Source organism: Festucalex cinctus, chromosome 1 (assembly GCF_051991245.1).
Source record: "Festucalex cinctus isolate MCC-2025b chromosome 1, RoL_Fcin_1.0, whole genome shotgun sequence".
NCBI lineage: Eukaryota > Metazoa > Chordata > Actinopteri > Syngnathiformes > Syngnathidae > Festucalex > Festucalex cinctus.
This window is the reverse complement of record NC_135411.1, coordinates 38,051,287-38,066,369: the sequence shown is the minus strand read 5'-3', so window position 1 is coordinate 38,066,369 and position 15,083 is coordinate 38,051,287. Positions and strand designations below refer to the sequence as shown.

Here is a 15,083-nt window from a genome sequence, read left to right as displayed (position 1 = left end):
AAAAACGAACTGCATTCTAACCGAGATTTGCTGCTGCTGCTGCTGCAGTGATTCAAAGTTCGGTTTATTCTGTTTTGACCACTGATCTGAATATAAGATAGCCGATAGCCCATCCACGCACGTGCAAGCCGTTGAAGCGACACGGCGGCCATCTTGCTCCTCCCATCTTGCAAGCAGACTACTGTATAAACTGTACGGTCGGTTTTCGTACAGATGAGACATATTTCATCATACAGCTGGTAAGCAGTTAGTATTGGGCTGGGGGGCGGGGTGGTGGTGTTGTAGCGGGTTGGTCACTAGTGTTTAATAATATAACAACAACAAAAATAATATAATAATAATAATAATAATAATAATAATAATAATAATAATAACAACAACAACAACAACAACAACAACAACAACAACAACAACAACAATAATAATAATAATAATAATAATAATAATAATAATAACGTTATGTGCTGCTTTGAAGACCCAATTTTTCTTTTATTGTTCAGTAGACCCCAATATTAGATTTGGCAGCGGCATCTTTTGTTGAATTACAGTAATAATTCTTTAATTAAAAAATATACACGTTTCCTCCTGTAAACATCATTCAGCATGTAATGCAGTGGTGTCAAACATACGGCCCGCGGGCTGGATCTGGTCCGCAAAGGGGTTTAATCCGGCCCACGAGACGACTTTGTAAAGTAAAAAAAACTTTAAAAAAATTGTAATGTCGGACCAATTAATCAGCCAGCCACAATCATATATATATACATTTGTAATTTCACAAGCAGTCCTCAGATGAGTAATGTAACTTGTATACGGAATAGTCCTGTGAGTCATTATTTTACACACAACTTAAAGTTATAGTTTGTTTAAAAAAAAAGTTTTTTTTTTTGTTTTTTTGTTTTTTTTTAAATTATAGATAGAACAACAAAAATGTGTAATACGACACAAATTCAATTACACAAAATACATATGACAAGGACTAACATCCTAATAACTTCATTAACTGTGCCACACAATGCATTCTGGGAACTATAGATATAGACAACAGGTAGATTTAACACGTGCAGAACCCATACAGGCAACGTGTTGCCATGTTTCATTTGCATTCATGTTATTTTTTTTTAAACAATACATTACAGTTAAGCTGCATAATTTAAGGCTGGCCCAAAAATCACAAAAAATCTGCGTATAATTGACAGCAATTGTTTTTAAGTTATATACCATTATTTTACCGATTCCGCCCACTTAGTAATATATTTTCGTTCATGCGGCCCCTGAGCTAATATGAGTTTGACACCCCTGATGTAATGTATACAAATGTCTGAAGTACTCCAGCAATAATTTTGAGTCCACAACGTTTGGTTTATGTTTGACAGCAATTGTGAGCTTTTTATGGCTTTAAATGGGTTTTCAGCACCTCTGCGTACATTTGAGAACGTCCATCCATCCATCCATTTTCTTGACCGCTTATTCCTCACACGGGTCGCGGGGGCTGCTGGCGCCTATCTCAGCTGGCTCTGGGCAGTAGGCAGGGGACACCCTGGACTGGTTGCCAACCAATCGCAGGGCACACAGAGACGAACAACCATACACACTCACACGCACACCTAGGGACAATTCGGAGCGCCCAATTAACCTGCCATGCATGTCTTTGGAATGTGGGAGGAGACCGGAGTACCCGGAGAAGACCCACGCGGGCATGGGGAAAACATGCAAACTCCACCCAGGAAGGTCAGAGCCTGGACTCGAACCGGAGTCCTTAGAACTGGGAAGCGGACGTGCTAACCACTCGACTACCGTGCCGCCCCATTTGAGAACGTGTTTCCTTTTATTGAAGCCGCAGCAATCAACAATTATACATTTCTACCACCTAGTGGATGCATGGATAAACTGCAATGCATACACTATTTTTTTTTTTCCTTAACCACTCACTCACACACTCACACACTCACACACAAGCTTACTTCATGTAAGCTACATGGGGTCTCCCAGGTGGAGGAGCGAACCCGCGCCAATCGGCCAATGCATACACGATCAATACAGTGCCGACGTCATCCATCCACCCATTTTCTGAAGCGCTTGCTCCTCACAATAGTCGCGCGGGTTGCACCTGTCTGGCCCCATCCCATGAGATATCCATGGGAAAAAATAAATAAATAACTAAATGAAAAGAGCTTAAAGTGCTGGTCAGTGTGTGATTGACGTTTCGCTACCTCGAATCGAAAATCGATTCTGAATCGAATCGTAGACCCAAAAATCGTAATCGAATCGAATTGTGAGACAGTCAAAGATTCCCAGCCCTTGTTGACATCGCTGGAATTCCTGTGAGTCCTCGCGTTACCACGTTCACATGTTCAAGTGAGTGGGGAAACTATTATTTTAATCAGTCAAGCCACACGCACAACGCATGCATGGATAATTTGTAGAACATCACACACACACAGTGATGCTGTTATGTTTGTGGTGTGATTGTGGACCCAAATGCGAGGAAGCAGGGTGAGGAGGCAGAGAAGTCCAAACAGGATTTTACTTAAAAACAAAATCAAACTCCAAGAGGCAAGTGATGCAAGATGTGGGCGGCTTAAAATACTTATCACATTGCAGTACAACATATATGCGTTTAATTATGTTTTTTATTGCCAAGTTTGTTAATGATGATGATGCTTTTAGATTGAAATTTTGCCTAGTTTTCACCGATGCCATATAATATTGTTCTTGTATCATTATCCGTCTTTACGTTCAGGCAAGTGAAATGAAATAACACAAAATAAAATTAATAAATATAAGTAGGTAGGTATACAAGTAAATAAGTTATATTAATACATTAATAAGAAATAGGGAAGTGAATAATTGTAAGTAAATATCAATAAAAGAAATTGCAGCGTATAGATGCCATAAAACACTGAAAATGATGCAAAGTCTCATGCTGAGTCAAATAATAATGAATAGCGATGTCTGACAAAAACCATGAGATATGAAATTATGTCCGTATCGTAAGGCCTTGAATCCAACCAGTGAAGGAAGGCAACTGCTCGCCACTCACAGATAAAAGGGGTTGGGTCACAGAGTCATACCTACAGAAATGGCGTTCGGCTTTGTTGCTAATGAACTTTTGAGTTGAATAAATGCACACAGAACTACACTATTCTTTTTTGTTTGCCTTTTAGATTTCATGATGAACTGCCGCTTTTTACGTGACAAAAAATATTTCTGAGCACATTTGACATTGTCATGACTCACAACGCCACTGTTCACACCCTGAAGAACATTAGATTTAGGTTGAAGAAGTGTGCCCCCCCTTTTAAAGTCAAATGTCCCCCCTGTAATTTCTTTCTGTAGCTGGGTCTGATATCAACATATAGCTCAATACCAGGTCATGGAATTTATTTACCGCACAAGAGTGTGCATACCCAATGAAATGTGCATTGGTGCTGTATTATACTGAAACATCTTATAAGTTATACTGTTTGTCAATTTAAAAAAAAAAAAAAAAACTTTTAAACTGCTTGTCAAGAACATTATATTTTAAAAAATGGCATTTTATTTTGAAAACTGGCTGCCGTTCTCCGTACCAGGGTCCCTTTCGTGCACACTACCGTAAATCCTAGAGAATGGCGAATTTGAAATGAAGAGTGCCTGGCTTGACTCCATAAAAGGAGGCGGCTCGCATGCGCAAACTTAATGCACATTTCGCTTATACACACACTAATTAACAATGATTAGACACAGCTGGGCAAGACACAAGTGGTAGGGGGTGCTGATTGGTTGACACATGAGGAAGGGCAGGCAAACACAGGTGGACATGACAAGGCTTAACAAGACTAGGGGAGACAAGGAAAGCAGAACATAAACATGACAAACTCAAAACTAGAACCCCAACAAAAACAAACCTAGACCCAACCCAAACAGAACCAAAACATGACAGAATACTGTTACAAATGCAATAGTATTTAAATGCAGATAAATTACAAATAAAACAAAAACACAAGTTAGTCAAAATGTCATTTATTTGCCCCATTACATTGACATCTGTATATATATATATATATATATATATATATATATATATATATATATATATATATATTTTTTTTTTAAAGACAACAGTAATAGCCATCTAAAATAATTACATCAATAATCATCTAGATCAGACCACGAGTGCAAAATGCTTAAAGAAGCTTTACTGCATCCCTCTCCTCTTTATAACCCTGACTGATCGATCCGGAGGAGTGGAGCAGTATTATTACTATGGAATTCCTCAGAGTTCAGCAACTAAACAGCTTCTCCAGAGATTTCAATATATGCGACGTTAAGGTAATTCATACAAGACAGATGGTATCGTACTGGATACACATTTCTGACAATTGCTCAACAGACTTCATGAAGCATTCACAAAGATGGTCTGACACTTCATAGCAGTTTTTAAACATCATTTCTCCTGCATCTTTTGAAATTACACAAACATTTATGTATGTGCTATAAAGCTGTTAGACATTATGTGCTACATATTTGTAAAAATCACAAATTTACATACACCCCTCTCCTCTGAACGATCTGCTTAAGCTCAATAACTTTAGTCCACTTGATTTCAATTTGCACTGGCAGAATCTTCGTTCCCATGGTTACAAAAGAGCAACAGTATCATTCAACGTTTATGTAAAAAAGAAAAAGAAAAGAAGAAATCATCACGTTGTTATTGGATTCCATATCAATTACACATTTAGCTGTAGCGAGTGAGCTACAATTGGGCTTAGTCTTTTACTTTATTAATCAAACATGTTATTTCTGAAGTAAACATAAAAGACTGATCGCTGTGAAGTACAGTCTGTTCTGCTCATGGAAACAAGGGTGAAAGGGCTTTCACGAATGGCCGCAATAAATGCACGAGTATAAAAAGTGATATTAAATTAAAAAAAAAAAAAAAAAGACCATGCAGGCACGAAATATTCAGACATTTTCATGGTCAATTTAAGGTTGGCATTTGTCTGGACTACAACATTTCAAGCGGAGTCATTCCTATTGATAGCAAGGCGACAGGCAGAATCATTACAAGGACTTTTTAAAAATGGGACACTGACATGCAGGCTGGCATTGATTGTACTCATCACTAACATTGAATCCTGTATCAAAGATGACCGACTGCCTTCACAAACAAGCATTCATGCTAATTTTAGTGATGTCAGGTGATGATGGGGACAGACAATCAGTGTGTAAGTGTTAAAACGAACTGTATGTGAGCATCTGAGTAGTGAGTTAGAGGTCGGGATATTTATTGATATCATTTACATTTAATTGATGCTGTCCTCAACTTTTAAGATGGCTCGTCTTAAAAGAGCTGGTTTTTGCGCTGTTGCTCAATTTGCAAATCACTCTGGCATTGATAAAGAATGAGGATGTAATTTTACAGGACTCCACAAATTGTGTGCAAAAATGATTGCACAGTTTGTTGAAAGTCAATACATGGCTAATTCATCTTAAGTGACAAGTAAAGGCCTTTTCAAACTGCATTCAAGGCATTAATTGACAAAACCCCTCATTGTGTATGTTTGGCGACAATCTGGACGATTGCCCCGGCCTGACGGGCCCTCAAACTTGAAAATGTTTCAACTCAAGATTGACGTTGCGGTGACGTCAGGAGGCAAATGCATAAGTAGAGGGCTTGGTGGAGTGCCAACAGGCCAAAAGCCTCCCTGTTACTTCCAAATATGGGAAAGCTTGCATCTAGGCGCTGTGGTCTTTTCATGGAGCCCCACGGCGAAAACTAAGACAAGTGCAGTGTGAAAAGGCCCTTAGTAGCTATATGGACAATTACTCAGTACTGACTTTTATAACCAAATGGCTTGCTTTTCTGCATTTTCATGTGAAATTACACCAGATTCCATCACATTCATTGTAGTTATTGATTAGAATAATGTGCACATAAGACAGATGAAGGCTGTGTTTGTGAAAGTTGGTGTATGATGTCTTAAAGAACAAGGAAAATCGGGTGGTGGTTACAAGAAGAGTGATGCTGGTCAAGAATGTGGAGGCGATGGACTTAGCGTTCTTACTTCACCTTTGCCACATTACATCCATCCAAATGTAATCGATTCTGCTTCACTTCATTCCAACACATTTATAGAATTATGACAATGATTTGAAATAGTGAATCAGTTTACAACTTGATGACATCACATGTACGGAGACGTTGTTATCATTGTTGTGGCTTGGATAAACTCAGCTGAGCTTGGCTCTTTCAAAGGTCGTTTCATTACTGTTGTTTGTGCTTATCTGGTCACGGACGGTGAGGAAGTTTCCCTTCCCTTTATTCTGGATTCTTGCTTGGATGTTGCCGTTTTGCCTTTCATTTGATCTGGGCCAATACGTCATTGAAGAGGTTGAGGAAAATGTGCACGTGGTACTCCTTGAAGACCAGCGCTGGACGGAATCGGATTGAGCGATCCCCACACCCTCCCAGGAAGAGACCTATTGACAAAATACAGAAACATCAACATCCAAGTCAGCAGTCTTCCCTCTGATTGTGGAGGCTGTTCAGAAACTTCAAGAAATCTTTGTAGGTGTTTCAAGTACTGACAGTTTTGAGAATGACACCAGTCACAAAATTCAAATGAAATATGCTGAGTTTGTGGCTATTATAGATAAGCAGTAAGGAATAATTATTCCAATTCAAATAAATTGAAATATTTCCCTTAAAATACACTTAACTTTTGAAATTTATAATTTTTTCCCCCATAATATTCAGATTTTTTTTAAGATCTCATTCACTAAAAGTGAAGACCCGACGAGTTTTGATATTGGCTGAAATATTCTATCACAATATTTAATAAAAATGTATGGAAATGTTCCGATTCTATATTTATTTAGTTTATATAAAAAGGCCTCACATTCACCGATTCACACGCATATTCATAAACCAGAGGCTTCTGCCACACAAGGTGCTGTCAGGTCTCCTGGGAGCAAATTAGGGTTCAGTTCAGTGTCTTGCTCAAGAACACTAACGTGGTCATAAGGGTTGAGGATTGAACCCTCTTCTCCCTCTACTACCACTGAGCAGCATCTATTCATGCACAAACACCATAATGTATCCTACCCATATTTAGCCAGATAAAATAATGACGAGTTGTTATTTTCTTCAATTTGCTGTGAATGTGTCATTTGTGTCACCTTCAAACTAGAGATGTTACGCTCGAGCCTTCCTGCTCGAATTTGATTCGAGCAAATGAAGCAGAGGCGTGTCAAAGCAGTACCCCAGCAACTGCTTCGGACGTGCCGAAAATCAAGTGTAAATAAATAATAGCCTACTCTAAAAACACTGTTGTGAAAACCAAAGACAAAAACAATACATAGACTTGAAACTTCTACTTTACTTGTGTAAATCACACTTTTAAAGGACGACACAATCCCACAGTTGAAAAAGATTGACATCTACTGAAACTTAATTGAACTTATGAAATGCCGAGGCTCATACATGATGGCAAGTAATGAAGCTTTGTAAATACCATGTGCGCAGGTTTGACCAGCAGATGGAGCTCTTGCAGTGTGTCAAATGCCTCGAAGCGGTGCTTCGTTTTAGGGCAAAGAAAGGCAATTGTCTCGAAAGTGGTTCATTGTTTTGGAAAGCTTCGGTTTATCCATTCCTACTTCAAACAACATTTTAAAAAAGATAATTAAGGCCTTAAGTTGAGAAACTCTCAATACTATTTTCTCCCCCAGAATTTTTTAGGATTAGCGGATCAGGTTAATGGTCTATTATAATATACCTGTCATGTTTCACTTCTGTGGAGTTGGGTTTTTGCATAAATTTGGGTTGTTCTTGTTTATTGTCTGGGGGATCAGTGATTTGTTATGTGTTCCTTGTCTCCTCCCTTGTCTCGTCATGTGTAACCACGTCCACCTGCATGTGTGTGTTTGTGTGTAAATTCCCTTCCCAGTGTGTTGACCAATCACTGCCCTCAGCCACTTGTGTCTCCCCGGGGCGTGTCTTGTTCAGTCATTAGTAGGTGTGTATTTGGTCTCTGGTATTTGTTCAGTCAGCGTGGGTGCTTTGCTAATGGTTGGTGTCATGTTCGGTGTCTTGTCTTGTCTTGTCTTGTCTTGTCTTGTCTTGTAGCCTAGCCACTAGGGATGGAGAAACTGCGTCTTTCCGAAACAATGAATCAATTTTGAGACAATTGCCCTAAAACAGGGTTCCCCAATTCCGGTCCTCGAGGGCCGGAGTCCTGCAGGTTTTCCATTTTTCCGCCTACCAACACACCTGATACTAAATATAAGGATCGCTATCAGGCACGCTGATGAGCTCATTATATGAATCATGTGCGTTGGTAGGCGGAAACATGGAAAACCTGCAGGACTCCGGCCCTCGAGGACCGGAATTGGGGAACCCTGCCCTAAAATGATGGGCTGTTTCGAGGCATTTGACACACTGCAAGAGCTCCACCTGCTGGTCAAACCTGCGCACATTGAATTTTTACAAAGCTTTGTTCACAATGAGGCTCAACATTTCATCCATCCATCCATCCATTTTCTTGACCGCTTATTCCTCACAAGGGTCGCGGGGGCTGCTGGCGCCTATCTCAGCTGGCTCTGGGCAGTAGGCGGGGGACACCCTGGACTGGTTGCCAACCAATCGCAGGGCACACAGAGACGAACAACCATCCACACTCACACGCACACCTAGGGACAATTCGGAGCGCCCAATTAACCTGCCATGCATGTCTTTGGAATGTGGGAGGAGACCGGAGTACCCGGAGAAGACCCACGCGGGCACGGGGAGAACATGCAAACTCCACCCAGGAAGGTCCGAGCCTGGACTCGAACCGGAGACCTCAGAACTGGGAAGCGGACGTGCTAACCACTCGACTACCGTGCCGCTCAACATTTCATATGTTCAATAAAATTTTGGTGCATGTCATTTATCTTTTTCAACTGTGGGATTGTCTCATCCTTCTAAAGTGTGATTACCACAAGTCTGCGTCACTATTTTTGTCTGTGGTGTTCAAACAGTATTTTTAATGCATGACAATACTACAGTAATGTAGTGAGTGTGAATGTGAGTGTGTGAGTGTGGATGGTTGTTCGTCTCTGTGTGCCCTCCGATTGGCTGGCAACCAGTCCAGGATGTCCCCTGCCTACTGCCCAGAGCCAGCTGAGATAGGCGCCAGCACCCCCCCCCCCCCCCCCCCCCCCCCCCCCGCGACCCTTGTGAGGAATAAGCGGTCAAGGAAATGGATGGATGGATGTTTGTGAACAGGGATATTTTTTTATTGTATGGTATACGGATTTCCATAATCACTATTTCGACACGCCTCCGCTTCATTTGCTCGAATCGGATTCGAGCAGGGAGGCTCGAGCGTTACATCTCGACTAGCCATGTCTTGTAGCCAAGCCAGAGCCAAGCCAATCCAAGTCAAGCCTAGCCTCAATCACGTGAAGTCAAGTCCATTCACGTTTAGCCCCGTCACTCCACGTCAAGGCAAGTCGAGTCCATTCATGCCAGGTCCAGTCCAGTCCCAGTTGTTAACTCAACTCTTCATTGTTGTTTGAGTAAACACTTCATGCATACTTCCATCCCTGTCTCATACTGTGCTTCCCTACATTTGTGTCCACCATCCCTCAATCTGCTACAAGACCTTGACAATACTTTCATATTGAAATTCATTCATGAATCAAATCAACTCAACTCAAGTTGATTATATGCATGCGACCGCAGAGTTTTAGTTGGCATGACCCTCTTGTTTCTATTCTGTTCACAAACGAGAAATAGTTCCAAGAGTGACATACATACCCTTGTTCCGAGCCTTCACAAGGATGTTGTTGCGTGTTGCATCATCGCACACATCAATGGCACAGAAGGTTCCTTGTCCTCGAGCTCGACTCAGGATGCCAGGATACTGAGCCTGAGGAGCAGACGCATCGAGGTCATACTCTCACCAGGCGAGAGCTACTGAGCCTACAGTATGTTTTTCAAATGGTGCACTGAATAATAACCAGCGAGTCCATATATTGTGACACATATTTATGTTTAACACACAATTTGGGGTTCACCTAGTCAGTGCATCCAATATAAACAAAAATAAAAGATATAAGTCAAGGACCTATGTCAATAAGTTACCAAAATCAACAACACAATTTTTATATTCACAACATATCATATCCACAACTTTATATTCATTGCCACATAGATGTAAACATATTACCTGCAACTCATACAGGCCGTTCATCAAAGCTTTTCCTGAACGGGTCACCTCCACTAGGAGGTTTTCTGTGCGAATCACATTGAGCACCTCGGACAGCAGCAAGTTCTTTGTGGGGTCACCCATCCATGTGTTAAAGATGCGGTAGGGCTGAAAACAGCATAAAACAGAAAAGAGCAAATTGTGACAGACAGCGAGGGGGTTCCAAATACTGCAGAGAAAATGAGACATAAGTTTTTTGCCTTGAGTTCAGGCAATCGTGCAAATGGCAAACCTTCTCAGCCTGAAATTCATTCTTGTAGTAGTAGCCGCCAGTCAGAAGCTTCTTGCTGAAGGAGACAATGTCAGCGGGGTCGTCCATGCCCCAGTGCTCATGGGCCCAGAACTTTCCCGTGCACCCGCCTCCAGTTTGGACCTCATCCACGTGGAAAGCACAGCCATGCTGGATGGAGAAACCGGCAAATGGAGTGATAAGTCAGAAGATACTGTGATGTCAAACAATCTGAGCAAAACGGAATCAACGCAGTCGGGGTCTTCAACTGAATAAAAGGCAGTGAATTGTAATCATTCATTCTCAGACGTCACATAACATCTCTTTACTTTTCTGCATCAATAAACAGCAAGAAATCTCTTCTCGTTAGATTGCTTGTTAGCTCGAATGATGCAGCAAATAATAGGAAAGGAGCTCAGACCATGTATAACCTCATAGCGGACTCATTATAATATCGGCCCGCACTGGATTTGTAAGACACAACTGAGCCAGAATGAAACACGGGTTGTGTCCTTTAAAACTAACTTGCTGCAATCAGACCTTTAACATTTTTGAAAAACACCAAAATATTTTGGAAGATTATGGATAATTCAACACTTCAACCACCAGTCATTCATTCATTCATTCATTCACTACTATGTTCATATTTGATGTATGATTTGATGAATAAGGTTCATGTTGTGGTACATGAGTTGAAAAGTTGCAAGCTCTGAAGAAGCTAATTGTTGTCGTTACTGTTACCTTGCTCGCGATTTTGCGAAGGCCCCTGAAGAAATCCGCAGAGGCGTGATTGTCTCCTCCCTCAGCTTGAATGGGTTCAATTACAATCCCGGCAACAGGTTTACCCTTGTGTCTCCACTTTACGATCAGGTCCTCCACCTGAAGACACATTCAAGATTCACTAGCGAGGCCTCCACGAGGCATCCTAACCGCATGCCCGAGCCACCTCATCTGGCTCCATTACGGTATTATTGTTAATTAAGAGCACGCATGGAGAACGTACCTCCTCAAGACAGCGAGCCTCCTCCTGTGCATTCTCTCTGCTGAACTCCTCCAGTGGATATTGCAGGTATGGGAATGGGGCGATCGGCCAATCAAAAGAGGGCACATCCACCTTATGTATTGCTTTGGAGTGTGTCGTTGCCAAGCAGCCTGGGCAAGACAAACAGAAAAAAAAAACAAATCATTAAAATATTATCATAGTTATAATTTAATGCCTTGGTGTGATAGCTCTTAATCAGTCATTTCTAGGATCGTTTTTAAAAAAGTAGTTGCTGTGAGGAAATAAAAGCAAATAAAAGGTGATTATTAAGCTAACAGTATTTACAGCACTGTGTAGCTTATAGTTGACACTTACCCATAGTTCTGCCATGGAAACCACCCATGAAAGATAAAATACTCAAGTCTGGACAACCTGGGCCCTGTGAAAAACAGAAAATAAAAGGGTAAAAACCAACACAGATGATTGTCGCCGAAACTAGGGTAATATGGGCAAAATGTCATATTTTAATACTTGTGCCATATATGCTGATAACAATGGTTTCAGCATCTTCCCACCTCCTCAAAAGCAAAATATCAAGCCAAAAAAGGTGGAAAGTGCTTTTTTTTTTTTTTTTTTTTTTTTTTTTTTTTTAATTAGAACGTATTGACAAATCAGCAACAAATAAAAATAAAAAAAAAGTGTGTGTTCAGTCTCATTTTGTCCATGCATGTATAGCTGGACTCATTACATCGCTTTAGTACTAAGGCCTGCTGCACACTGCAAGATTCTCCTAGACCTATTTAATATAGTGATGTCTTAAGATATGAATTGTGCAAGCCTGTATTGTCTTCTGAGGCTCCCCGTACAATACGTTGTACTGTATTACTTTCTTTAATCCATACAAAAAATTGAGTGTCAGTCAAGGTAGACAAAAGTTGGTACAGAAAGAGCGCGTGGGCTAAAATAAAGACAAAATGGGGACATATTGAAACTTGAATGGATGATACTGTATTGTATGTGGTTGGATGGTTTGAGCAGTATATGCACAGCAAGCGTGTTCAGTCCACATTGTTGACAGATATCGTTTTCATTTTCAATACAAATATCTTGCACGATGATACCTAGATATCGATACAATAACGATATACCACCCAGCTCTAGGCTAATATGGAATGAATATAATAGGAAATCTAATGTAAAGTCTTTTCTTTACCTGGTTTATCATGCAGGAGTGAAGTTCTACTTCAGATGGTATGCTGTGGCCACGTTCTTTATTCTACACCAAGAAACACATTGAGATCAAGTTGCATTAATGTATTAATGACTCAAATACAGTAACTGACCAATGAGCTTCCCTTTTTGATCAAATCAGTACAGTCAGGAATGAATAATGCGTCTCCTTAAAGATCCCATAGTTAAGATGCCAAAGGCTTGTACATCTCCCATGATGCCCCCTTCTCCACCTATCCTTCTCTATCTTTATCATTTATATTGTATGCTTGAGCTAACATGTACCGGATCAAGATGATTAAATGTGGTAATGTAAGCAGCATTCCAATTGATAGCATTGTTACTATTATAACTAAATGCATGGATTTGGTTCTGCTTAAGATACCGTTCCCGTATTTTCTTTACACAGTTGCCAAATCAGCATCATAATCACGATCATAGTCATAATCCTCATCAACAGAACAAAACATCACATTTGCTTTTCTTCTTCACATCTTTTTCGCTGGAGTGAATTCACTCACCCTGTACCAGATAAACATGGCCTTGTAAGCATTCTCATTGGAGCATGAACCGCAGGCCATCGTCTGGACGCGACTCATTCCACTAGGAGCCACCTGAATAAGGGCAAGAAAACGACACATTGCAGTGCTGTTAACTCATTCACTCACAGCCATTTTCACTAAAGCAAACCCCCTTTGCTCCCTGCTGTTTTGCTGGATTTTGACTGACTTGGATTTGATTCATCAGGGGAAAAAAAAAAGTAAATTTCTATCTATCTGTTTCCGTTTTGCAGCAATTAGCATTAGAATATAGCTTAGTTTCATAATTATTCACAAATCTGTTTAAAACTGTGGGGAAAACAGCTTGTTGCAACATGGCCCTGTTATCTCTTATACTCTGCTGCCTCCTGCTGGCCCTTTTTGTAATACCATTGCTTCAACCGTTATCTTAAATTCAGAGGCTGCATCAAAGCCTTCTGTACAATGTTCCTTCTAACCTGCAGCTGTATTTACTTTTTGTATTTTTTATATTATCTTCCCATAAACCAAAAAAACCCCAAACTTTTTTAGTATGTGTGGTTAATGGAGTGGAAAAGGCGAACAGCCATGTCGTGTTGTGGGACAGAGCGGCTCCGGCCAAAATGAATGAGCATTACGTCACTACGGTGACGCCAGCCAGCGCGCGTACCACGTACACAACAGGACACCATTCCCACTTCACTTACAGTTTTAATAGCAGTTTGGGTGCGCACATAGTTGTTCTACTGCAGTTTCAAGCATGCATACATCATGATACAAACAAACACTCAGCAGTGACGAGACTGCTACAGGCGACCGCGCCATTCAGGAAGTCCAAATATGGGCGTAGTTTACGAGCCTCTTCAATGAGGCTCTTCACGCATTTCAGAAATGTTCACGTTTACTAAATTACGTTTTCCATTATTTTTGAGTGGACGATGTGGGCCCATATTTTTAAAAATTGTTTTGAGACTTAATTATGCTTAAAATAACCTGTGATTAAAAACAAGTAAACTAGGACTGAATCTAATCGTCTGACACATGACGTACAAGTGGTTTGAATTTTTTTTGTAACATACATACATCATGTAATTTATGATCTCAGGTTTTGGACAGGTGTAATACTGGTTTGGCTGCCATGTGCTTGTCTGATGTTCTCAAGAGCTTACTGTATATAAATGGACTCAGTTGGGTTTACATTTCACAGCCAATTTTGTCCTGATGGCCTTTGCGTTCATTTCATTGTTCATGGTTCTGACAACATGATGCGGACAAGTCTTTGAATAGCCCTCACAGATATAGCTTATAAGAGAAAATTTATGTATCCATTAATTTCATAACAATGAAATGTGCATGTAGCGCTTCTTGCAGTCTTATTGGTAAAACCAGACGTCACGCACGCCGGCATTTCACTGTGGAGACAGTAAATTAACATAAAAACACTGCGGGAAAATGAATATTTTCAAGTTTGGTCGGCTTAGTGGGTGGCAACGTAAGATGGCTGCCGGTGGCTTCACTTCTCGCTAAGTGGCATTGTGAGTCTGTATATAAGTCAGTGGATGTCGCTCACCGTAATCCATGGAATGCTCAAGAAGTTTGCGTGAATGCACAGTCACACGGAAAATTAGAGGAAATATAGCTTCTGTATGCTCTAGCATTAAAACAACAACAAAAAAACGTATAAATACGTCTTTGGTACACTGGTAATATTTAAAATAGAACGTATTTGTACGTCTTTGGGATCAAATGAATTAACTCATTGTATTTTATCGTAAGTAGGTGATCATCAGGTGACACATTTTTTTTTAATCATTGTTAATCGCATGACTTCAATTGTTAAGTCACAATTAATCGCAAATGTTATATCTGTTCTAAATGTACAATAAAATATA

The 15,083-nt window shown here is 40.4% G+C and overlaps 1 protein-coding gene across 2 annotated transcripts in view; it reads right to left on the bottom strand.

Moving 5' to 3' along the window:
• Positions 1–4,862: 4,862 nt before the first annotated feature.
• abat (4-aminobutyrate aminotransferase) overlaps positions 4,863–15,083 on the bottom strand; it is a 34,920-nt gene continuing 24,699 nt past the window's right edge. For both annotated transcript variants that reach the window (XM_077534350.1, XM_077534359.1), the window contains 9 exons: positions 13,195–13,287; positions 12,657–12,719; positions 11,819–11,882; positions 11,465–11,613; positions 11,203–11,340; positions 10,465–10,632; positions 10,194–10,340; positions 9,782–9,893; positions 4,863–6,462 (listed from right to left, as the gene is read on the bottom strand). In XM_077534350.1, coding sequence (XP_077390476.1) covers positions 6,341–6,462; positions 9,782–9,893; positions 10,194–10,340; positions 10,465–10,632; positions 11,203–11,340; positions 11,465–11,613; positions 11,819–11,882; positions 12,657–12,719; positions 13,195–13,287 — 1,056 coding nt within the window. In that variant the 3' untranslated portion in view covers positions 4,863–6,340. The remainder of the gene's footprint in view (positions 6,463–9,781; positions 9,894–10,193; positions 10,341–10,464; positions 10,633–11,202; positions 11,341–11,464; positions 11,614–11,818; positions 11,883–12,656; positions 12,720–13,194; positions 13,288–15,083) is intronic.